Genomic DNA, 24,845 nt, shown 5'->3' with positions numbered 1-24,845 from the left:
CCAAACTTTTACAGAATCATATAGATTATTCCTTTTCTTTTCTTTTATCTTTTAACGAATAAAATTAAGCAAACGATAAAATTGATCTGAAACTTCTTGGATATTCCCAAGAAAGTTTAATTAGAAGCCGAGCATGGATGAACCGAAGAGAAAAATGGAGCATGGAACCAAACTGGCTTGGATAAAGTTGAAGGTAAGTTTCGTATGATGATCATTTTAGTCATTAAAAGTGTAGAGCTCGTTTGAAGAATCTGTGAAACAATATAGTTTCGAGAGGGCAAGAATGTTATAGGTAAGATAGATAAGGTGGTCGTGGGGGTTGGTTAAAAGGTTAAGGGAATGGGCTTGGGAAACTTTGTTGAGGGTAGACTGTCATAAGTCACGACTGGCAAGGTCTTCAAGTGAAGCGACTTGTAGACTAGGTCATGGAGATATCCAAATTGGTCCGTTAAAGCAATGATGGACGATGAGCGTTTGTAAGCAAGTTTTATTTTTGTTTCAGCTTTCACCTTTTCTTTTTTCATAAACATAAAAAAGTTTTAACAAATGGAAAACATATAAAAACTACGTTGAAAGAGATGGAAAAGGGATAAAACAAAAGGAGAAGCAAAAGAAAGTGGTAAATAAAGAAAAAAAAAGAAAAGTTAAAAGAACATATTATTTGCTTTCCTAAGTTCTACTTTTAATTCCTTCATTTCTGCTTCTAATATCCATTGTCTTTCGTGTAATTTGATGTACTTTTGGAAGACATTTTCCACATGCCATTTTCGGATTTCTGAAAAGGATTTAACTTGTTAACTCACATTCTTCTTCAAAAATTCTTTATCAAACGAATCTCCCTTAGAAATTAATGGCAACACCTAATTCATATACAATTCAAACAATAAAATAATTTTATGTGTAACTACTCATCTTTACTAAGGTAGGTATACAATTGTTGACCCCTATCATTCATGTTATACACGTACAAATAATAGTAAGATATACATGTACATACTTTAGAAAAAAAAAACTGAATTGGAAGAATTTACTTGATCATACATGTGTCAAATATATATATTACTCTCTTCTAACTTAAATAACTCAGCTGAGAAGAAAGAAAGGTTGTTGAAGCTCTGTTTTAGTTACTATAACAAAATAATCTAACTAATTTTAGCAAATTTTGATTTGTTGATGATTTTTAGAGATTTTTTAGAGATTATGAATCTTCTTAATAGCCTTTTTTTGGTCAATGATTGTTGAATTTTTTCCTATATAAACACTAGTTTTCAGTTCAATAAGATGTACACTTTCAATAAAATTCTTTCTAATTTCCACCTGCCTTTGTTGTTTTCTTTTCACAGCAAGTTTTTTTTTTTTTTCAAAACCTCCAACAAATTGATATCATGAGCTATCTTCTTGAGGGACTTGTAACTAAGGGCAAATATTTTGTCTTCCTTCTTCTTTTATGGATTCCAAAATCCCTTTCACTTCACTTACGCCACCCGTTTTCAATAGTTAAGGTTATGTCTGGACCGCAAGGATGGAGGCTCATCTAAAGACAAATGATCTTTGGAAAGATGTGGAGGAGAACTATGAAGTTCCTTCATTACCTGCCAATCTGACTATGGCGCAAATCAAGAATCACAAGGAGAGGAAATCAAGAAATTCAAAAGTAAGAGCTACGTTATTTGCTGCAGTCTCATCTGCAATCTTTCTTAGGATAATGACAATAAAGTCAAGTTTTGAAGTTTGAAATTTCTTCAAGGAAGAGTATGAAGTAGATAAAAGGATTAAAGGCATGAAAATGTTAAACCTGATTAAAGAGTTTGAACTCTAGAAGATTAAAGACTCTGAGACGGTGAAGGAGTACTTTGACAAATTGCTTGGAATCGCAAACAAAGTAAGATTACTTGGATTTGAATTTCTTGATTCCAGATTAGTTCAAAAATTCTAGTAACCATTCTTTAAAGATTTGAAACCACCATTTCCTCTTTGGAAGACACTAAAGATCTGTTAAATGTTAGTTTGACAGAATTGATGAATGCTTTCCAAGCATAAAAGTAGAGAAGGCTCATGAGATCTAAAGGGTTTGTTGAAGGCGCATTAGTTGCGGAAGCTCAATACAATCCAGGAGGAAAGAGAAAGAAACATGAAAAGAACAAGAATGGGAAATTCATGTTTTAATTCTTTCATTACAAATACAAGAACAAAATTTTGTTTTCCTCCTTGTAAACACTGTGGCAGAAAGGGCTATCCACATTTCAAATGTTGAAGAAAACCAAATCGTAATGTGAAAATTGTCAAAAGATAGGGCATCATGAAAGAATTTGCAAAAGAAATACTCAGCAAAATACTATCGCACAAGTGAATTTGCAACAAAAGAATGTTACTCAAGTCGTTGACGAAGAATAGGAGGAGCAACTCTTTGTGGCTGCTTGCTTTGCAATCTGTTATTCAAGTGAGAAGTGATTCATTGATAGTGGTTGCACCAAACATAAGACTATTAATCGTTATCTTTTCAAAGAATTAGATACTTCAATAGTTGTCCAAATAAAGATTGACAATAGAGAGTACATTACAGTCAAGGGAAAAGGCAAAGTTGCAATTGAAAGCATTTCAGGACAAACATAATTCACATGGCAATTCACATGTATATTTTTATTTTTTTATACTTTTAATTTTAAAAATAATTTTTATATATTTTTTGAATTTTTTAATTTTTAAAAATTAATGAATTACTGATGTGACATCCACATGGTAATTCACATGTATGCATTTTCCATTTATTTTGGAGTGATTTGACAAACATCACAAGTTTAAAGACTAAAAAATGAAAAATTAAATAAAAACTAAAATGACTATTTTTGTAAAGTTCAAGTATCAAATAAATCATTATGCCTTTTATTTTTTTTTTAGTGAAGAAATTCATATTTTGAATAAAAAAGTACAAAATCCATTTGATGTGTTGGCGTTTACCATCCCTACCTATAGACAAGTACTCTCATTGGTATTGATATGTGTCCACGTTACTAACTAAAATACGACAAAGGCAAGTGCACCTATCGATAAATAATATAGCTACAGTGAGTAAAGATATTGTATCTACAAGGAGCAAAATTACTAATAACTACTGTTTTCCTATTATTTAGCCAACAAATTGAAGTGATTGGTTTAACTAAAATTACTAAATTAATTTAATTAAAGAACTCAACAGAGAATAAATCAGGAAATAATTGAATAATTACCAATGAGAGAAATAATACCCAGGAAAGAATCCACCTAGACTTCATCTATTATTATGAATCTGAATTAAACGATTTATTCACTTGGTATCTTGATCCATAGAAATCCCTAACTTATGCTAATATCTCTTTCGAGAGTAAGAACAATTGACTCTAGGTTGATTAATTGAAATTTCTTTGTAATTAATATCACTATTGTCGCATTAACTCGATCTATAGATTCCCTTATTAGATTTGACTATAATCCAGTAGATTTATTTCGTTCTATTTCAAGGATTGCATGCAACTCCACTCAATTATGTTAGAGCTACTATTAAATAGGGACTTTTCCTCCTCTAATTTAAGCACATTAAACATAAATTAATATCCCGAAAATATTAAAACAAGAGATAAACACATATAATTGAGAACAAGAATCAAGTATTTATCGCGTAAAATAGAAATCAAATAATAGAATTCATCATAGGGTTCATCTTCCTTGGGTATCTAGGGAATTAGTTTATAATTGTGAATAAAAACATCTCAAAGTCAAAATAACCACAAGAAATAAAGAAACTCATAAAAACTTCATAAGAAATTAAAAGGAGACCTTCAATCTTGATGGAAATCTGCTTCAAAGTTGGCTCTAATGGAGTTTTTCGAATTGTTTTCTTCAATATTCTCTAATGGATCCATTCTAAAAATTGTTTTTCAGCGATACGGTCTGTCCCATGGTTGTAAGTCGAGTCCGTGTGGGAAGGCCCAGCTCGTGTGGCTCTTGAAATCTGCTTTCGGTCGTCTTTTGCTCATTTTGCTCCCAAATGCTCTCTTAAGTATAGAAACATGAATTCAAAGGATTAGGGGCATAAAATTCACCGATTCACATAAATAATCATCCAAAAATGTATTAAGAACGAGATTAAAATATGTTACTTTTATCACTTATCAGGTATAAATTTAAAATAAAAATGGTTGAAGTATTTATTAAGACATTATAAAATATATGAAATAAATACTAGCATTTTACAATAATATTGCATTACAATGTTGTAGATATTATCGCACCAAACTACTTGAAAGCGAAGCGAGTTTGGGTCATACCGAATGAGAGAAATGAATGGAGAATTGATCGTCATCTGATCCTATTTGTTCGTCGTCATCCAATCCTATTTGTTCTTCGTCTAACATATGTTTTTTCGTCCGTATATGTTCTTTCACACCATTCAGTTCTTGGCTTAGTTCCATCATTTCTTCTTCTAAACTCTTTTTTGTTTCTCCTAATTTCATGAGCTCTTCTTTTACATTTTGGCCATGCAACCTGCGGATTTCATTAATTGATTCATCTTCCACCTTCGATTCTGGAATCAATGCCAACACCTGATTCATATGCAATTCAAAAAATATATCATTTTTTTTAAGGAAATCACAACAATAGAATTTTGAAACCTGGATTTTAGGATGCAAAATGCAGATATTTTTTTATGAAAGATATATTTACCATAGAGATGACACGTTTTCACAATAGTAAACCAACTCTCTTTTGTTTCTTTTTTGCTTGTAAACATAGTAATGAAATTCTTCATCAGAATTAGAAGCTTCTTCTTTTAAGTTAAACTCATATTCAAAAGAAGACTCTTTAAAGGTTAAAGGATGGAGTTGGGATTCATGTTTTATTGTTTTGGGTGTCGATGATAGACACTAGAGATGGATGTTAAAGTCACATGGCACACATTGAAGGATAAAGCTATAACTATTTATACTACAAAAATGGCAACTTAATACGAGATTGGTGGAGGTTTGGGGCTGAAAAAATGAAGGGATTCTAATGGGAAGTTCAAGGCAAGTAATGCTTTAGATTCCAAGAAAGCTTGATTCAACCCTATTGATGGTTCGAACACTGTAAAGAATAATATTGGTTTGTCTAATGTGAGATTAGTTGCGGTTGGCGACCAACCCTACTAAAAGCCATGAGGAACCTTTTTTAAACTGTCAAGGGCTTGGGAACCCTTAGACAATTCGCGCTCTCTTAAGGCTTATTTCATTGAAAGATCTCAAGATTGTCTTCTTGAATGAGACAGGTTGATGGCTAGTGAGACTAATACTATTAAAAGGCAATAGAACATGAGTGGTTGCTTTACTATGGATTATATTAATAGAGTGGATGGATTGGTTATGATTTGGAAAGAGGGGTGGCAATTGAGCTTGCAATCTTTCTCGATGAGCCATTTTCAGATGAGGGTGTATATGCTTGATGGTGTTAGTTTCCACTTAATTGGTTTTAATAGCATTAGTGACATGAGGTTTCGAGAGGAGGGTTGGAATCTTTTAAGGACTCTTAAGGTAAGCTTAACATCCCCTTGGCTACTAGGGGAGACTTCAATGAAATCCTTTCAGATAATGAGAAGTAAGGCGTGTAGAAAGGTTAAGTTTGACATGGATGGTTTTTTTTTATGTTTTGAACAATCCATTTCACTTAGGTATCAAGCCAGATATGGAGTGGTTTATTTGGACCAACAAAAGAGACAACCTCAACCTTGTTAAAGAACGACTCAATAGGTTTGTGGCTTCTTTGGATTGGATTAGTACATTTTTTAACTTATAAGTTGTTGTCTTGTAGTAGGTTGCTTTGAATCACCACCCAATTTTGTTGGACACGGAGGGTTTAGGGGAAATTATGAATCATGGAAGGCGAAAAGGGCACTTTAAATTCGAGGCTTATTGGGATGAGAAGAGATTGGATTCAGTTGGAAAAGGTTTGGATACTTGGCAACTAGAAGAGTTCAATCGCTCTAGGGACCAAATTGTTGCTTTGACTAATAAAGTGGTAAACTCAATCCACCTTTACCCGACTCCAATGCTCATGAGCTTCAAGAGTGTAGGCATGAATTGGGTGCATTGTTGGACAAAGAGGAGAAGTGTTGGCATTAACAATCTCACATTGTTTGGCTTAAAAAGGGGATCGAAACACTCGATTCTTCCATGCCAAGGCTAACAAGCGAAAGAAGAACTGAATTAAATGGCTTAAAGAACTAAATTTATTATTGAAATAATTTTTATATAAATATAAATTCATATTAGTAAAGTGTCACTACAGTCTTATTTTCATGAATAATGATTAATTTGATGTATTTATTATTTTTAATATAGTCGGATATAACATTTTTTAATATGTTTATTGGATATTTAAATTTATTTTATTTAGGGTTTTTTTCAAGTTATTACTTTTATAAATCATTTTATTAATTATTTTATAAATTCATTGTATTAAGATTATACAAAATTAAAAGAAATTTGTTTACTTTTAAAAATAATATCTCCTAAAATTACGATGAAAAGAGATAGGTTTATAAATGTTTATATGGGTATAATAGTAAAATTAGTGTCTTTTTATTTCCTTTATTTTTCACTTTTTTTTTTATCTTTTCAACCTAAAATACTAACAAAGACATACTTTCTACCAATTAATGGAAAATCTTAAAAGAGAAATGTCGCACCTTGGAACGGATGATCAGATCTCTCCAATGAAGGTTATCTCGCACTAGTGAACTTAACAAATCTGGGTAACCTTCAGTTAGTGTCTCTAATAGATGGTTTGCCTTCTCAAATTCTGCTTTTAGTTCGTTCTTTTTTGCTTTTCGTTCCTTCATTTCAGCTTTTCGTTCCTTCATTTCCACTTCTAATATATGTTGTCTTTCATTTAATCTGATGCAGTTTAGTAAGATCTTTTCCACATGCAACTTTGGGATTTCCAGAAAGGACTTAGCTTCTTCACTCACATCCTCCTTTGAAATTTCTTCTTCATCTTGTTCTTCTTCACTTAAAAATTCTTCTTCATTTGAAAATTCTTCTTCACTTGACCAAATGTACTTCTTACGGAGAATTGGCAACACCTGATACATAATTTTATATTTAGTTGTTTACACCTACTAATCTACTGTTATTATGTTATTCAGATATATATAAATAATATTAAACACAAATATGCGTTTGATATAAATATATTTAAATATTTTCATATATATATATATATATATATAAACAATAATAGTTAGGTATACATATAAGATGCAAATACTTTTGATAAAAACACTAAATTGAAGTAATTTACTTAATTATACATGTGTCAAATATATATTTATACTCATCAATCTCCTCTAATTTAAATAATCTAGTCAAGAAGAAGTTAAAAAGTTAAGTATCTAATTATTTAAAATTTTCCTGAAAGTTAATTAGTAAATGAAATAATTGAATTAAATAAATATTTTTCAAAAGATATACTTACAGCAGAAATGATGCATTTCAATTCAGCAATAAATCTGCACTCCGCACAAAAGTAAATTAATTCTCTTTTATTTCTTTTTTGTTCACAAACATCGCAATAAAATTCATCCTCAGAATTATAAGCTTCTTCTTTTGAGTTCAACCCATATTCCAAAGGAGACTTTGTAAGTAGTAAAGGATGGAGATGAGATTTGTGGCTTATTGTTTTGGGTGCTGATGGAAGACACTGGATATGGATGTTTATGTTACATTCCAAACATCGAAGAATGAAGTTACAGCAATTTGCACCACAAAAATGGCAAGTCATAGCGGCTACTTTCTCAATGAGAGTGAGAAAATGGTCATGGCCATCGAGAACAAAAGAGGGTTCGAGCTTACTACAATCCAAGTGAAGGTTAAACCCACAATCATCTTCCCGACAGCTATATGCTATGAAAGATGAATCAAAGCCCCGACGACATGCACTACAAGTACGGATTTCATCATTGTATGGAAGGGATGTGATGGTGAGTTGGTGACCGGCGGGATAGTCATGACAAGGAGATTGAATACTTGTAGGGAGATAAGGTAATTTAAGAGCGCATGATTTGTGTAAAAAGAAGTGGTTGCATGATCTGCGGCTACACCTGAAAGTTGGTGTGGGAGCTAAGCAAGTTTCCACACATGCCACACATCGAGGTTCGTTGTTGAAATCTTTATGGTTTTCGATGAGTGCTAGTGGATGTGGGTGGCTGAAATGTTGGATCTCCTTGGCATCTTCAGAGTCTACAGTGGGAAGTAGGGCACATTTGGCATGCAGATCGAAATAACATGGACGGTAGCTGAACTGTATTCTGGAGAAAACATCTTCACCGCATTTATCACAGCGGAAAGAGTTAGGATTTGTGAGGAATAGGAGAGTGCAGGGATGGATGAGATGATTGATCAACTGTCGAGGAATGCTTGTCATGCAAGATTTATGAAGGAAAAACTTGCATTCCGTGCAACCGTAGGTAGAAGAAGAAGAAGAGCAGAGCTTTTCACAAATGGCACAGACAACTTCATGTTTTTGCAGGTGGAATCAACCACAGGTTTTAAGGGATGAAAATGAGTGAAATGTTGAATGGTGTGCTCCTCATCTGAATATTCTACCATGGGCTTTAGGGCGCATTCCACATGCATGATAAAAGTACAACTTAACTTGCATCGATAGCGATGGCTTGAAGAGATTTCTCCAAAACAAGCATTACACCGAAATCCATAAAAATTACAATAGAGCTCAAGCGGGCATGGATGAAAGAAACTTTGAACCTCTGGTTTGAGCCTATCAAGACAAGATTTATGAACAAAAAACGTACAAAGGTTGCAACCATAGATCGGGGGCCTATCCAAGAGATCCCCACATGCATGGCAACTACCCCCTGTAGTCCAGTTTTCAATGACCGACAAGCGGTGGTCATCAAGGATATATTCAATCTCCAGTTAAGAAACAAACAATCAAAACACTTACATTTGTCAGCAATCCGCTCTTGCATTATATAACAACGACAGTCTAATTTCATAATACAAAAGGGTAAACTACACTTGTTATCCTTGAACTTTGGTTAATATTACGTTTTGGTCACTTAACCTTTTTTATTTACATAATAGTCATTAACATTAACGGATTGCTACATTTTTGCACTTATCCATTACCTCTTGTTAAATATGATGTGGCACGTTAATTTAAAATGTTAATAATTAATTTGGTCCCTGAAATATAAATAAAATATTATTTTGATATTTTTAATTATTTTTAATAATTATTCTGTTTTTGAAATTATTAAAAATAAATTAAATTGAATTATATATAAAATCATAAATAATTATTATAAAATTTTATATTAATATAATTTGTATTATTATATTAATATAAATATAAAATGAAATAAAACCCACCCCATCCCTCTCCCCTCTCCTCTCCGCCACCGTTGGTCCCCTCCCTCACCCCACCTGCCTGTTTCTCTCTCTCCCACCCTAACGTGGGGGAGGGAAAGGAGAGGGACGAGGTGGGGAAAATTTTATTTTTAATATAATTATTTTATTTAATATTTATATTTATAGAATATTTTTATTTAGTTTTTATAATAATTAATTATTAATATTTTTAAAAATTAGAATAATTATTAAAAATATTTAAGATATCAAAATAATATTTTATCTATATTTCGAGACTAAATTAGTTATTATCCCTTTAAATTAATGTGCCACGTTATTGTTTTAATGAGGTATCAGATGAGTAGCAAAAATATGACAATTCGATAATGTTAATGGTTATTAGGTAATTAAAAATAGTTGGGTGATCAAAACCTAATCTTGACCGAAATTAAGGGACAACGATGTACAATTTGTCTCTTACTTTTCTTAATGACTAATTCATCACGGATTCTATGCATAGCATAACATTATAAGCAAACAAAACATTAAAGTGATTCCATGTTTAATTAATCAAACTAGGAAATTAATGGTTAAAGTTAATGATATTTAGAAGAAACGAATTATAACAAATAATATAAACAATGATTTGCGATAAATATCTTTTAGGGATATTGTTGGATACAAAATATAAACATGGGATCAAATCAAAATAGAAGCTGTAATGTTGGAAGAATAGATACTTAGCTTGGTTTAGGTATTTTGAAGAGGAATCATGAAATCTTTCATTAAAATATCAAGTATAAATGATTTTATAGGGAAAGAGAAGCCTTAAATGTTTCTTTCTTGATTTCCTGCCTGGACCATCAAATCTATTGTTGTTGAATAAAGTATCCATTTGTGATAATGAATTTGCACTGGGAAAACAACTACCAGAATCTAGTCCTTGCTTTCAAATGCATCTTTAACTAGGTTATTCACACTCACACTCCACCTCTTTTAAAACATAGCAAAAGCTTACCGATCACCATTGTTGACATCTTTTTAAGATGGCCTCCTATCATTGTGGAGTCAAATTTTTTAGTTGTTATTAACAGATTTAATTAGGTGTGAGTAAAATTTGATTTAATTCGAAAAAAAATTGAATTTTAAGTTAATCGAGTTAAGTCATTCAAGTTTCAAGTTGAATTTTACAATTGGAATAACTCGAATAATTCGAATAACAGATTGGTGTAAATACTTCTTTGATCCTGTCAAATTTAAAATGAGCAAATTAGTGCTGTCTCAACAAAAATTACAAAAGAAAATCAAAAAATTTTCAAAATTCAAAATAATTTTATAAATTATAAAATTTAAAAAAATGAAGAATATATAAAGAAAGTTAAGAATTTAAAATTTTCTAAAATAATAATCTTAAGGACCTAAATAAGTTAATTAATAATTTAAATTTATTATCCTAATATCTTATTTTTATTATTTTGCTTTGAAAAAAGTTCCAAATATATATGATTTCAAATTTATATGCTCCAATATAGAATTAGTTATAATGTAACAAGATTTTAATTTAACATGTTTAATTTTTTAATTTAACTCGAATAATTTAACTCGTTTCGACTCGACTCAAATCTTATTTCACTCCATTCAATTTAAAAAATTTAAATCAAATTAAAATAATAAAATAAAATTTATTAACTCAATTAAATCACAAACTTTTACTCTATTCAATGCAACACCTACCAATAGATTAAATAGCAATAGATTTGATTTATCTGTTAACGGCGGAATCTTTGAGGAGCCCATATTTTGCGCGATTGAATTTCTTTTATTTCTTTTCATTATGCCCATTAACGGTACCCATAAATCCATCGACATTTACACTTTGTTTGATTTGGAATATCCAAATATCGTCCACCTATTTTCTAAATTTTGGTAATTTTTTATGTTATAATTTTAATATGATGTGATTATTGGGAAAGTTACTTTATAATGTTTAGTATATATAAAAATGTATTGATTAAAATTAAAAAAATTAAGCTATCTGTTCGATTTACTAAGTACTTTCTTAAAATGTAATAATAATTTATGAATTTACCCTTATTAAATAAAAGACAATATTCATATATTTAATTTTATAATAAACTTCTCTCTTAACAAATATTTGGATTAAATATTTAATAATAAATTTTAATTGATATTTAAATTTTTAATTTATAATGTTAATTAAAAACAAAATTGTTTCAAATTTGTCTTACATATATTTTGTAAATATAATAATGCATATTTGTATATAAAACTAGTAACAGCCTGCTTGGTGGAGGCTCTGTATTTGGTTATTGTTTGGCATATAGATGGTAAATTAAGGATAGATTTGAATAAGTAAAGTAGTTTTCTTGGTTAAGTACAAAATTTCTGTGTAATTTTCCATTTGGCGAACTCCTAGTTTTGGTGAGTTATGTTGTTTGACGGGCTCTTCTGTTAAGTATTCACTCACCTCTAATGCTTTGGGCGAACTTCTTAAGTTCGCAGTTGTTTAGATTTGTTTAATATTTTAGAGTATGATGATTTGGTTAGTCAAGTTGAAATTTAGTTAGAATTTAACTAAACTATTATAGATGATAAGACCTAAAATTTGTTAAGTATACTTAATCATGGGAACCAAGAGTGCCAATGGAATTATCTGGTTTTTTTTTCACTAATCCTTGTCTTCGTTGCTTAAGTATATAAGGATAGCGGTGGTCTTTCTGAACACCTTTACATCTTCTTCCTCTTTTTTTATTTTATTTGAAAGTCTCTAAAAAATTAAGTGTCGAAACCATTTTTTGAAAAAACGGGGATCGACTTTGGTTTTGAAAAAAAAACGAAAATTGAGAGTCACCACCAATCTTTTTGGTTTAGGTGCAATTGGATCACCTAGAAATTTGGTCGTTTTAATAAAATATTTTGATTTACTAAAACAACGATTTTGGTCTACGAAGTTTGAGAAAACGGGTTTAGGAGTCGATTACGTATAAGGAAGGATTAGCACCCTCGTAACGCCCTAAATTGGCACCTAATTGATTAATTAATGTCTTGATGTTGAAAATTTGAAAAGGTCTTGCAATAAATTTTAAAATACGATCCCTTGATATGAATGTTTGAAAAACTTGAATTGGATAATAAGATTCTCTTGTTTCAAAGAAATACGATATCACATCCAACACGTAGGACACGATATTTCAACCTTCGATACCAAAATTGTCTCATAATTTACAAAATTTATGTATTGAAAATTTAAAAAGTATATTCGGTCGTTTAGTCAAACAATGAATGAAAACCCAACACGTAGGGCACAATTTCTCGAAATTTCCAAACGCCAAATATTGCCTTGTCTAAAAATCTCAAAAAGAATGCAATAGTATGAAACAAATAAGATTCTCTTGTCTCGAAGAAATAAAATATCACATCTAACACGCAGGACACGATATTTCAAACCTTCGATACCAAAATCGTCTTGTAATTTCCAAAATTTATGTATTGAAAATTTAAAAAGGATATTCGGTCATTTGGGTCAAACGAAATAAATCGAAACCCAACACGTGGGGCACGATCTTTTGAAACTCCAAAAAAAGAATATTGCCTCTATTTGAGTAAAAACGAGTGCGACATTTAGTAATGTGCATTTATTTTGTTTGAAGCAAAACAAATATGTTGGAGCGTGATATATGGTATGATTTGAACTAGATAAAAGCGAAATATATCATAAAGCACGGAGTAGTAAAACGTTAATTAGATACAATGTTGATGAATGTTGACAATATGGAGATATAAATAATGATTTCTAGAACATGTAATGGCAACATTAATAAACAAAAAAAAAACAAAAAAATAAAAAATTAAATATAAAATAACTCAATATAATCTTAAACAAATACCATGTATATAAGGCTTAAAATAGAAGCTATGAAAACAATTTAAAGTTAGCAATTTTATAATTAATATACAAAAGATTTTAAATAAAATAAGGCAACTTACAATATATAATATATAATACTTTGAAATTACATGCAAAAGGTTTAAAACATGTAAAAGAGAATCTTAATATAAGCAGTATACATACGATAAAAGGTTTAGTATAAATAATATATATAAAAATAAAAATGTATAAAGAATTTAGGATGAATTATATATGGAAATTGAAATAGACAATCCATAAAAGAAGTCTAAGAATAAAGTATATATAAATTTATGATAATAAATAGTCCAAAATAATAATAATAATAATAATAATAATAATAATAATAATAATAATATGTGAAATGAGTTTAAAATAAATAAATAAAACAATGTAAAGTAATTAATATATATAAAAATATTTAAAGTGACATATGTTAAAACAATTTGAGAAGAATATTATACGTAAAGATTTAAAAATACATAACATGTAAAAATGATTTAAAACAAATGACTTATAAAGAAACAATATCTAAGGTAGATAATACATAGCAGTTAATAGTTAATACGCAACAAGATTTAAAATAAATAAAACAAGTGAATTTAATAAAATTGGTAAAGCAAATTTAGAACACGATTCATAAAACAAATCTAAAGAATTAACACGTAAATCCAAAATAAATAATGTGCGCAGTAAATGAATAAATAAACGATGGAAGAAATAAAAAAGAAAATCATACTGTTTAGGGATTAAACTGGAAATAAAATAAAATTAAAAGCAAAAATAATGATAAAATAGGAGCATGGGGGTCGAAATAAAAAAAAAGATTTGAGGACTAGATGGGCAAAAATCTAGCTTCTGGACATGTGTCCGTTATCCATTGCGTCCACGCGTTTGGGACCAAAATGATAATTTGAGCAGATTTGTGGGGCCGAATTTGAAAATAAAAGGAAAATAAGCAAACGGATTAAATAAAGACAAATGAGAACGTGGAGGGACTGGGTTATAAATAACCCTTTTGTATATTAATAGGAGAACGTGTCTGTTTGTATTGCTGTTTAAATTAATTTTTTTTACTCTTTTATTTCTTTTCTTTTTTTCCTGCAAAACAAACAGAAGGAGAGTAGCCCCCTCTTCCCCATTTTCGTTTGTGCTCTGCTAGGGTTTCAAAAGAAACCCATCATCGCCATCATCGCACAAAGCCACCGAGGGCGGTGGCCGGAGCCACGTAAAGACCAGATTTTCAGCCCTTTTCAAGAGAGCCCGAAAGCAAAGCGCCTCCCAAACTCAAAAAATGTGAAAGAAAAGGTCTCTCTCTTTTCCCTTTAAGTCAGATTCTGACGATGGAGAATAGATCCGTCGAGGTGACACGGGATTTCGGTGAGATTCCTTCTCTTATTTTTTTTTAAAAATAGATTCGTAATAGAAACAAAAGAAAAATAATAGTAATAAACGAAATGAAACCAAAAAATAAAGAAAGAAGATGAACAATCAACCTTTTGTTTTTTTTTTATTGCTCAATTATGCTGTGTGTAAAAAAAAAAATTCTTGTTCCAGGCTCTCTTATAGCCGAATACCAAGACATTGGTTTACTGTTTGTTACATTTTGTTTTGCTTTTGCTACTGCTTTCGTTTCTGTTGTCCTTCTTTTTTTTTTGCAGGTGTTTTTGGAGGGTCAACAAAGAAAGGAGGCCAACCCTTTGCTGTTTCGGTGAAATGGAGACAGGAAGGGCCGAACCTCGGGCGTTGGTCTTGCCGACGAAGCACGTGGGTGGCAGAGGATGAGTACGGTACACTAGGGGAAATTAGGGTTAGACTTGGCTGAGATTTGGGTTTAGATTGGGCCTATTGGGCTATCCGAGTTTGGGTTTTAGTTTATTTTTTTGGTCTAGGCTGATTAACAATTCTGGGCCCGGGTAAATTTGGGTATCTACAGCTGCCCCTTTTTGCTCATTGTTGTGCAACAGGAATAGAGCAAAGACTACAAAAGAGGGCCAAATTTGTCGGGACCTGCCGAGTCTTGACTTCTCTTGGTGCTTCTTTTCTTCAAGTAGCTTAATATGTTCCACTGCAACTCTAGGGAGATAAGACTTGCTATATTCAATCTGCTCCGCTGCAACTTCAGGGAGATAAGACTTGTTTTGATCTGCTCTACTGCAATTTCAGAGAGATAAGATCTGTGATTTATAGGTTCAATTTATTCCACTGCAACTCTAGGGAAATAAGACTTGTTATCTTCAGTCTGTTCCACTGCAACTTCAAGGAGATAAGACTTGTTTTGATCTACTCTACTGCAACTTCAGAGAGATAAGACTTGTAACTTCAACCTACTCCACTGCATCTTCAGGGAGATAAGGTTAGTGGCTTCGATCTGCTCTATTGCAACTTTAGGGAGATAGGATCTGCCATGGTAGATTTAATCCGATCTGCTGTAACTTTAGAGGTATAAGATTGATAGCTTTAATCTACTCTACTGCAACTTTAGAGGGATGAGATCTGCTATTTTCGGTCTGCTCTACTGCAACTTCAGGGAAATTAGACTTGTAATTTCAACCATTCCACTGCAACTTCAGGGAGGTAAGGTTCATGGTTTCTTCAATTTGTTCCACTACAACTTCAAGGAGACGAGGGTAGTGGCTTTGATCCACTTCACTGCAACTTCAGGAAGATAAGATTTGCCAAAATCCGTAGTTACAATCGATCTTACCACATCGTTTTTTGAGGGACATGACCTGTAGAATCGATTTCTCGAGCCTATGCATATGCCAAATGATTAGGATGTCATGAATGAATCAAATGCTCCTAACTAGATGTGCATGGATGATGTTGGGGTGAATGCAAAATATTATTATGCTTAATTTGATATTACTTGCTATTCATCAAGGTTTTATCAACGACGTATTATCCAGCCCTTCTCTTCAGTTTAGTATCTCTTGATGAATAATCACAATTTGGGTTATTCTTTTCCAATGTTTCTTTGAATTTGAGTAGTTCAAACTAATTAGTCCCGTTTCAGGTCCTTGTATCATTCAAAATCATCTCAGAGTAATATGCAAAACTCCTTTTTTGAATGTTATTAGTCCATTAATTGTTATTTCAATGAAAAATGCTTGAAAAGATTATCAAAATGGAATTGTATTGAGAGCAATGCTCGAAATGAATCTAGTAATCAAAATAGCAAATTTTGCTAAGATACAAAATGAATAAGATAAAAGTAGGTGCCCCAGGTATCGTAGCATGATCTTCTCTGCACAAAACTTCTTGAGGGCCCTTTGAACTCGGTCTGTGTTTGGAAAACCAAGAGTACTTTGTTTATGCCCCACAATGTAGCATCCCTTCTCCTTGTTAATTCAAAGAAGACAAGACCACCATATGCCCCATCCTCGATCAAAGTTTGAATTGCCCATTCCTAGGTTTTCAACTCAAAACCCCTTTGGTCTCAAAGCGCCCTTTTGCGGGTTTTCGCCTTGGCCTTTCTTTTTTTTTTTTAAGTAAAGTACCTCTTGACCGAATCTGAATTCACAGGGTTAGGCAAACTTTTTTCATCCATTTCAGTCAAAATCAGAGCCCCTCCAGAGAAGGCTTTCTTCACCACATAAGGTCCTCCCAGTTTGGCATCCATTTCCCTTTGAAATCCTTTTGTATGGGGAGAATATTTTTTAAAACAAGGTCTCCTTCATAAAATTCTCTTGGATGAACCTTCTTGTTATAAGCCCGCATCATTCGCTTTTGGTACATTTGACCATGACGAATAGCTTTCAGCCTCTTTTCTTCAATTAAGTTCGGCTGATCATATCGAGACTGGATCCATTCTGCTTCATCTAACTTTAGCTCTGACAACACTCGAAGGGACGGGATCTCAACTTCGATTGGCAAAACCGCTTCCATTCCGTAGACCAAAGAGAAAGGCGTTGCCCCGGTAGAGGTTCTGACTGATGTTCAGTAGGCGTAAAGGGTAAATGGTAATTTCTCGTGCCAATCTTTGTAGGTCTTAGTCATTTTCCCCACAATCTTCTTGATGTTCTTATTTGCTGCTTCAACTGCACCATTCATCTTTGGGCGATACGGTGACGAGTTATGGTGTTTGATCTTGAATTGGCTACAGACCTCTGCTATCGTGCTGTTGTTTAAGTTCAGTGCATTGTCGGATATGATCCTCTCAGGCATCCCATATCGACATATAATCTCCTTTTTTAAGAATTTACTGACTGTCGATTTCGTGACATTGGCATAAGAAGTGGCCTCTACCCACTTGGTGAAGTAATCGATAACCACGAAGATGAACCGATGCCTGTTAGACGCTTTCGGCGAGATTGGCCCGATAACATCCATGCCCCATATGGAGAAATGCTACAGAAAAGTCATGACATGAAGAGGTGAAGGAGGTATATGAATCTTATTTCCGTAGATTTGGCACTTATGGCACTTCTTGGCATAGTTGATGCAATCCCCCTCTATAGTGGACCAATAATATCTGAACCTCATGATTTGTCTGGCTATTGTGAAACCGTTAGTGTGTGTTCCGCAAACACCCTCATGGACTTCTTCCAAAATTTGCTTAGCCTCGACAGCGTCCACGCATCTTAAGAGCACCTGATCCTTTCTTCTTTTATATAGGATCTCTCCATCAAGACATAGTCACTAGCTAGCCTTCTCAATGTCTTTTTATCATTTTCTGTTGTTTGGTCAGGGTATTCACGATTTCTCACATATTGTAATATATCCTGATACCAAGGGTGATTCTCCTTTTCCTCTTTTTCGTCAATGTTGTAGCAATGAGCTGGGGCCTCGTAGATACTCATCTTGATAGGCTTCATATCCTCTTGCTTGTTTACTTTGATCATAGAAGCTAAAATTGCCAAGGCGTTAGCCATCTGGTTTTCATCTCGTGGGAGATAGTAAAAAGTGATATCGTCAAACTCCTCAATTAGTTCCAGAACTAGCTTTTGGTAATTGATTAATTTAGTGTCTCTCGTCTCCCATTCACCTTTGAGCTGATAGATCACTAATGCAGAATCTCCATATACTTCTAGCACCTTGATTTTGCGTTCATCAGTCGCACGGATACCCATGATGCATGCTTCATACTTCGCCATGTTATTTGTGCAATCAAAATCCAATTTACTAGTAAAGGGATAATGATCTCCATTTGGGGATACCAAAACTGCCCCAATTCCATTACCCACAGCATTTGAGGCTCCGTCAAAATTCAGTTTCCAATGATGATCTTCTTGAGAGTCTTCTTCCGTGGTCGCAACGTACATTAAGTCTTCATTTAGGAAATCAAAACTCAAAGGCTTATAATCTTCTAGAGCCCTGCTGGCCAAAAAATCTATTATTGCACTTTCTTTTATGGCCTTTTGGTTTACGTAGACTATGTCGAACTCCGAAAGTAGTATTTGCCAACGAGCCATTCTTCCGGTCAGAGCATTTGACTCCATCATGTACTTCAAAGGGTCTAATTTTGAGATGAGCCAAGTTGTGTAGTACAACATATACTGTCTCAGTCTCCGGGTTGTCCAAATCAAAGCACAACATAATTTCTCGATCGGCGAATATCTTATCTCACTTTCAGTGAATTTCTTACTGAGATAGTATATCGCCTTTTCTTTCCTTCTTAACTCATCACGTTAGCCTAACACACACCTCATGGAGTTTTCGAACACTACCAAATACAGTATCAGTGGTTTATCTGGGCAAGGTGGCATTAGCACCAAGGCATTAGACAGGTAAATGTTTGACTTTATCGAAAGTTCTTTGGCACTCCTCGTCCCAGACACCTGGTTGTGTTTCCTAAGGAGGCAGAATATCGGGTCACATTTCTCCGTTAGTTGTGAAATGAACCGGGTGATGTAATTTAGCCTTCTTAGGAAACCTCGAACTTCCTTTTGAGTGCGTGGCGGATGTAATTCTTGTATGGCTTCGACTTTGTCTAAGTCGATTTCAATTCCCTTTTCATTAACTACGAATCCTAATAACTTTCCTGACCTGGCGCCAAAAGTACATTTCGAGGGATTGAGCTTTAGCTGGAACTTTCTTAATCTTAAAAATAGTTTCCTCAAGACTTGTACGTGCTCTTTTTCTGTCCTGGATTTTGCAACCATGTCAGCAACGTAAACCTCGATCTCCTTGTGCATCATATCATGAAACAGGGTTACCATGGCTCTCTGATATGTCACTCTTGCGTTCTTTAGTCCGAATGGCATCACCTTATAACAAACCGTTCCCCACATAGTCACGAATGTGGTTTTTTCCATGTCTTCAGGATACATATTTATCTGGTTGTATCCCGAGAAACCGTTCATAAAGGAGAAAAATGAGTAACCTGTCATGTTATCCACTAATGTATCAATGTGTGGCAATGAGAAATTGTCTTTTGGGCTTGATTTTTTCAGATCTTGATAGTCCACGCACATCCATACTTTTCCATCTTTTTTAGAAACTGGGACTATATTGGCTACCAATTCTGAGTATTTAACCACTGGTAAGAAACCAGAGTCGAATTGCTTCTTGACCTCCTCTTTTATCTTCAACAAAACATCAGGTCTCATTCTCCGGAGTTTCTGTTGAACTGGCTTACACTCTTCCTTTATAGGGAGCCGGTGTACCACTATATCAGTATTCAACCGGGGCATGTCTTGATACGACCATGCGAAGAAATCCTCGAATTCTTGCAGTAACTCAATGAGGTCTCGCCTTGTTTCTGCGGTGATACGAACTCCAATCTTCACCTCTTTTCCCTCTCCTACGCTCACGATTTCCACTGGTTCCTTGTAAGGTAGGATTTGTTTTTCATCTTGTTTTACCATTCTTAACAAGTCCGGCACATATGGGCAAATGCCTAATTGATCCAATTGTTACAGGGATCTCTTCCGCGGTCCAATTGTTCAAAACGCTCCCAGGCATATATGGGCAAATGCCTAATTGATCCTCTTCACTTGTTTCTTCCTCAGATAAGGCGTTAATGCTCAAAGCAGCCTCTTTCCCTGTTGATTTTCTTTCATAGTAAGTGGTCCTTCCTGACACAAATGTTCTGGATATATGAAGAAAGATCATTGGCTCCCATTTGACCTCTTCTCTGTTTAAACGTGCCCTTCTCCTCTCTTGCCTCTTCTCTATTTCCTTTTTATTTTGCCTTGCATCTGGTTTGTACCCCAAGCCGAAACGGTCTCGTTTGTCCTTGAGCATGGGTGCCTCGATCCTTCCTTGTAAGCTCCTTCCAAGCCCCTTTCCGGGCAAAGCTCCTTTCCCAACTGTCAGTTGTAAATCTATCCTAGTAGTTTTAGAGATTTTGGGCACTGGGACCTTGTTCCCTTCGACAATAAAAGTTGCGTTCACAAATTCTAATGACCGGAAAGAACATTCTATCGCTTCATCATCTATCCCCACATAAGGTGCGTCGCTGGTAACGGGAGCAATGATATCCTCTTCTGCATTTACAGTCACCAATCGCCCTTCCGTTATAAATTTAAGCTTTTGATGCAGCGATGATGGCACTGCCCCTGCTGAGTGAATTCAAGGTCTTCCCAATAAGCAATTGTAAGAGGGCTTGATGTTCATTACTAAGAAATCTATCTCGTATGTGCTTAGACCGATTAAAAGGGGTATTTCAATCCTCCCCATTACCTTCCTTTCTGTACCATCAAATGCCCTTACTATATTTTGGCATGTCTTCATATGGGAACTATCTACTGGCAGCCTATTCAGCGTAGATAAGGGTAGGACATTTAGTACAGACCCATTGTCAATTAACACTTCCGGTAGTGTATATTCTTTACAGCGGGTGGTAATGTGTAGCGCTTTTGTTGACCGCATTCCGCTCGGCGGTTTTTCATCGTTATTGAAAAATATAAAATTATCAGCGTTTATATTATTGACGAGACGGTCCAGCTTGTTGACAGAGATATCATCCGCAACGTAAGTTTCATTTAGTACCTTCATTAACGCGCTTCGATGTGTCTCCGAACTCAAGAGCAAAGCTAGTACCGAGATGCGAGCCGGTTGCTTGTGTAACTGTTCAACCACTTTGTACTCACTATGCTTTAAAAACTTTAGGAATTCTCTAGCTTCCTTCTCGGTTACTGGCTCATTGATGGCAATTCGAGTCTGACCGTCTTTTCCTTCCTTTGCTCGACTAATGAGGTCTTTCCTTTAATAGTTTTAGTTTCTGTACCCGCAGGATCATAACGTCTTTCACTGCGCGTATAGAAACCTACATTTTGGTTCTCTCTTGAAGTGCTGGCCGAGTTCTCCCCACCCGGGATCGTTACGTTGCAGTCGTAATTCCAGGGAACTCTTTTGCTATCCTTGTAAGGGAAGGATACCGGTTTCTGAATTATGACTCTCGGCGCCATTTGTATTCTCGCTTCATTATTCTTTGGTCATGAAATTATCACCACAGGATGATTGACTATTCTGACCCCTTCTGTTGTTCCTTCCTCTGAGGAATGAACCTCTCCTTCTTCTGATCCCTCGATTTCTTCGTAAAACTCCATCTCCTTATTGTCCATCAGATTTTGCACTATGGACCTGAACTTAGTGCACTCTTGGATGTCATGGCCTTCATCGGCATGAAACTCACAGTATCTTCTTGCTTCTCTAAGCCTTTCCCTTGAATCTTGTGTGATTAAACCTCCTTCCACCATCTTCTTCCAAACCCATTTCAACGGGGTTTTTACCTCTGAGACATCTATCTTGGTTCTCCTCTTTTTATTTTCAATTATCGCATTTACCTCTTTGTCTGAATGACTAGGTAGCGGATTCCCAGCCACTTAAGTCCTGTGGGCTCATCGAACTTCACAACGCCCATGCCTATGAGCCTTTCGACTATCTTTTTTAAGGCAGTGCAATTCTCAATCGTATGCCCCGAGATTCCTACATGGTATTCGCATTGAGCGTTTGCGTCATACCACTTAGGGAATGGGGGCTGCAGGGGTTTTAAGTAGTAAGGTGACACCACATGGGCGTCGAATAGACTCTGATACAACTCCCTGTATGACATTGGGATAGGCGTAAACTGGAATCTTTCCGTGTTAGGCCTTGGGTTTGAATCTTGCCTTACAGAGCCCTGATGGCTGGTAGTCACTGTCTTCGGTTGGCTCACAGTGACTGGCTTGGAATAACTCTTATTATATACGCCCGCATTGTTCACCTCATTTTCCTTCCTTCTCGGAGCTGGTTTCTTGGCATTTTCCCCTGTTTTGATCTTCCCGGATCTTATCGCGTTCTCTATCATCTCTCCTGACATTACTATGTCTGAGAAGCTTTTAGTAGCGCTTCCCAACATGTGGTTGATAAATGGGGCTTTCAGAGTGTTGACAAAGAGCATAGTCGTTTCTATCTCCAGTAGAGGCGGTTGGACTTGCGTTGCCACCTCTCTCCATCTTTGGGCATACTGCCTAAAGCTCTCACTTTGTTTCTTTTCCATGTTTTGCAACGTGATTCGATCGAGTGCTATATCTGTCACGTGGTCGTATTGCTTCATGAAAGCTTGTGCCAAGTCTTTCCATGAATGGATTTGCGCGTGACTTAGTTGGTTGTACCATTTGGCCGCAAACCCGACCAAACTGTCTTGAAAGCAATGGATTAATAATTGCTCATTGTGAACATACACTGCCATTCTTCGACAAAATATGGTGATGTGAGCCTTTGGACAGCTAGTTCCATTGTATTTTTCAAAATCTAGGATTTTGAAGTTAGGAGGGAGGATTAGATCTGGGACCAAGCTCAAATCTTTGGCGTCGATCCCACAATGATAACCAGCATTTTCCATCACTCTGAACTTTTCCTCTAACCACTTGCATCGGTCTTCCAATTCTTTTGAGAGCCCCGTTCTCACTCTTTCTTCTTCTGTCATATTATCCAGATCAGGGATTATAGGATTAATAGGGTTATCCCCGGGATTAGAACCTGAGCCCGTTTGATAATTGATTGGTATTGAAGTATCTGCCTGAAATTGCTGAGGTCTAATCGTAACGGACGGTCTTTGCATGTGTAGCTCGGGTTGCGTTTGAGCATTCGTCGGGGTGAATCCAAGGGGGTAAAGGGGATCTTCAGTAATGGATGGTCTCTGTGTGTGTGTCTCATGCTAGGCTTGAGCGTTTGCTGGGGTAAAACCAAGGGGGTAGAGGGAATCTCCATTATTATTTCCCATATCGGCCATAGGGCCCTTTCCTTTGTCCGGCCTACTAGTCAGTAGTCGGGTTAGCTCTTCCATCATACTTTTTTAGGATTCCAGCATCTGGTCCCTCATTTCCTGCTGGATTTTTGCTAATTGTTCTTGCACTTGCGCTTGCATCTGCTCCTGCATCTCTTTCTGCATTTGCTCCAGTCTCTCTAGCTTTTTATCCATTGCTTCATTTTTCTTCCTTGTACCGTAGGGATGTGTATTCGAGAGATTTTCGTCGGTTTCCAGGTTACTGAAACATTTTTAATTAATTAGAATCTTTTTATGGCCTTTAATGCAATTAATGTAATGCAAATGCATGAATGCAAAAGAATGGGTGAATGCAAAAAGAAGCGTTGATTCTAATTCGATTTCATTATAACAACTTTGCTAGAAGCAAAATTTCTTTAGATAAAACGGATAATTATATATATGACTTTGCCCTAATGCCCAAAGCCTTAACTTTCCTAAGAAGCCAAGCTAAGTCCCGGCCTCGATCTGACTCTAACTCGTATTTTAGGCTAAATACATCAGCCTGAACTGCCAGGGTTTGCAAATGATCGGCTATCTCTCTAACTTGAGCCACAGCCTCACCCATGACATAATCTCTATTTCTAATCTGATCTTGAAAGTGGCAAAATTGTGTTTTGTAATGTTCATTGTTTGCCTAAAGGAATTCTACTCGACTTTTGCTATCTTTGTAACACCCCCACGCTCGAAACCGTCACCGGAGTCAAGCTTGAGGTGTTACTAAACTTATCTTACCTTTTAAACAACTCTAAACCATTTATTTTAATTTTTGGAATAAACTATTTTTCTGCATCATGGTTGCTTAAAAATTCATTTCTCGAGTTTCAAAACTCGAAATTAATATCCATAAATGTTTCCTGAAACTAGACTCATATATCTATCTACTAAATTTTTTCTAGAATTTTTGACTTGGCCAATTAGTACAGTATATTAGTTAAAGTTTCCCCTGTTTCAAAACTCAACTGCACTGACCTCTTCTTACTACGAACCATGTTACTTCCTGTAAAACATTCATATCACTAATCAGTTTATTTATCTTAAAACTAGACTCAACAAGGATTCTAACCATATAAAGTACACCTTCTAATTAGTTTTTTACAATTTATGGTGAATTTCCAAAGTTGAAATAGGGGATCCAGAAATCGCTCTGACCCTGTTTCACTAAAACTCAGATATCTCATAAAATATAATACCTTTACCTGTTTTGCTTATTCCATAAGAAAATATACATAATAAGATTTAATTTCATATATTATTCATCTTCAAAATATGTTTCTACAATTTTTAGTGATTTTTCAAAGTTACGTCATTTCTGTTACTTGAATCTGTTTTTAGATTACTT

At 34.6% G+C, this 24,845-nt stretch overlaps 2 protein-coding genes and 1 long non-coding RNA gene across 3 annotated transcripts; all 3 read right to left on the bottom strand.

The window, feature by feature from the left end:
- Nucleotides 1-3,647: 3,647 nt before the first annotated feature.
- Nucleotides 3,648-4,566, bottom strand: LOC128283787 (uncharacterized). Its single transcript, XR_008274198.1, has 2 exons — nt 4,305-4,566; nt 3,648-4,031 (listed from the first exon to the last, which is right to left on the bottom strand). It is a non-coding gene; the product is annotated as an uncharacterized LOC128283787 (long non-coding RNA).
- A 2,098-nt stretch (nt 4,567-6,664) lies between these two features.
- Nucleotides 6,665-8,998, bottom strand: LOC128283846 (uncharacterized). Its single transcript, XM_053021252.1, has 4 exons — nt 8,974-8,998; nt 8,665-8,787; nt 7,576-8,522; nt 6,665-7,093 (listed from the first exon to the last, which is right to left on the bottom strand). Exons 1-4 carry the CDS (start codon nt 8,996-8,998, stop codon nt 6,665-6,667), a joined length of 1,524 nt encoding a protein of 507 aa, XP_052877212.1.
- Nucleotides 8,999-17,552: 8,554 nt separating this feature from the next.
- On the bottom strand, nt 17,553-21,662 carry LOC108451631 (uncharacterized). The gene is made up of 8 exons (XM_053021251.1): nt 21,420-21,662; nt 20,949-21,321; nt 20,115-20,810; nt 19,530-20,053; nt 18,955-19,436; nt 18,495-18,867; nt 17,902-18,302; nt 17,553-17,658 (listed from the first exon to the last, which is right to left on the bottom strand). The coding sequence occupies exons 1-8, from the start codon at nt 21,660-21,662 to the stop codon at nt 17,553-17,555; spliced, it is 3,198 nt and encodes a 1,065-aa protein (XP_052877211.1).
- Between the last annotated feature and the right edge of the window lie 3,183 nt (nt 21,663-24,845).

The sequence above is a fragment of the Gossypium arboreum genome, chromosome 11, assembly GCF_025698485.1.
Source record: "Gossypium arboreum isolate Shixiya-1 chromosome 11, ASM2569848v2, whole genome shotgun sequence".
Lineage (NCBI taxonomy): Eukaryota > Viridiplantae > Streptophyta > Magnoliopsida > Malvales > Malvaceae > Gossypium > Gossypium arboreum.
The sequence above is the reverse complement of the archived record's forward strand: the minus strand, read 5'-3'. Positions and strand labels throughout refer to the sequence as shown.

Bases quoted from the DNA above. Each gene is read 5' to 3' on its own strand.
- LOC128283846 (XM_053021252.1), bottom strand. From the start codon at position 8,998: ATGCAAGAGCGGATTGCTGACAAAT. The intron at 8,788-8,973 runs GTAAGTGTTTTG...TTGTCTTGATAG, and splicing joins AGAGCGGATTGCTGACAAAT to GCTCAAACCAGAGGTTCAAA. The intron at 8,523-8,664 runs GTTAAGTTGTAC...AAAAACATGAAG, and splicing joins AGCCATCGCTATCGATGCAA to TTGTCTGTGCCATTTGTGAA.
- LOC108451631 (XM_053021251.1), bottom strand. From the start codon at position 21,662: ATGGCGCCGAGAGTCATAATTCAGAAACCGGTATCCTTCCCTTACAAG. The intron at 20,811-20,948 runs GTACAGAAAGGA...TTCACTCAGCAG, and splicing joins TATAGTAAGGGCATTTGATG to GGGCAGTGCCATCATCGCTG. The intron at 18,868-18,954 runs GTGTGTGTTAGG...AAGTGAGATAAG, and splicing joins GTGTTCGAAAACTCCATGAG to ATATTCGCCGATCGAGAAAT.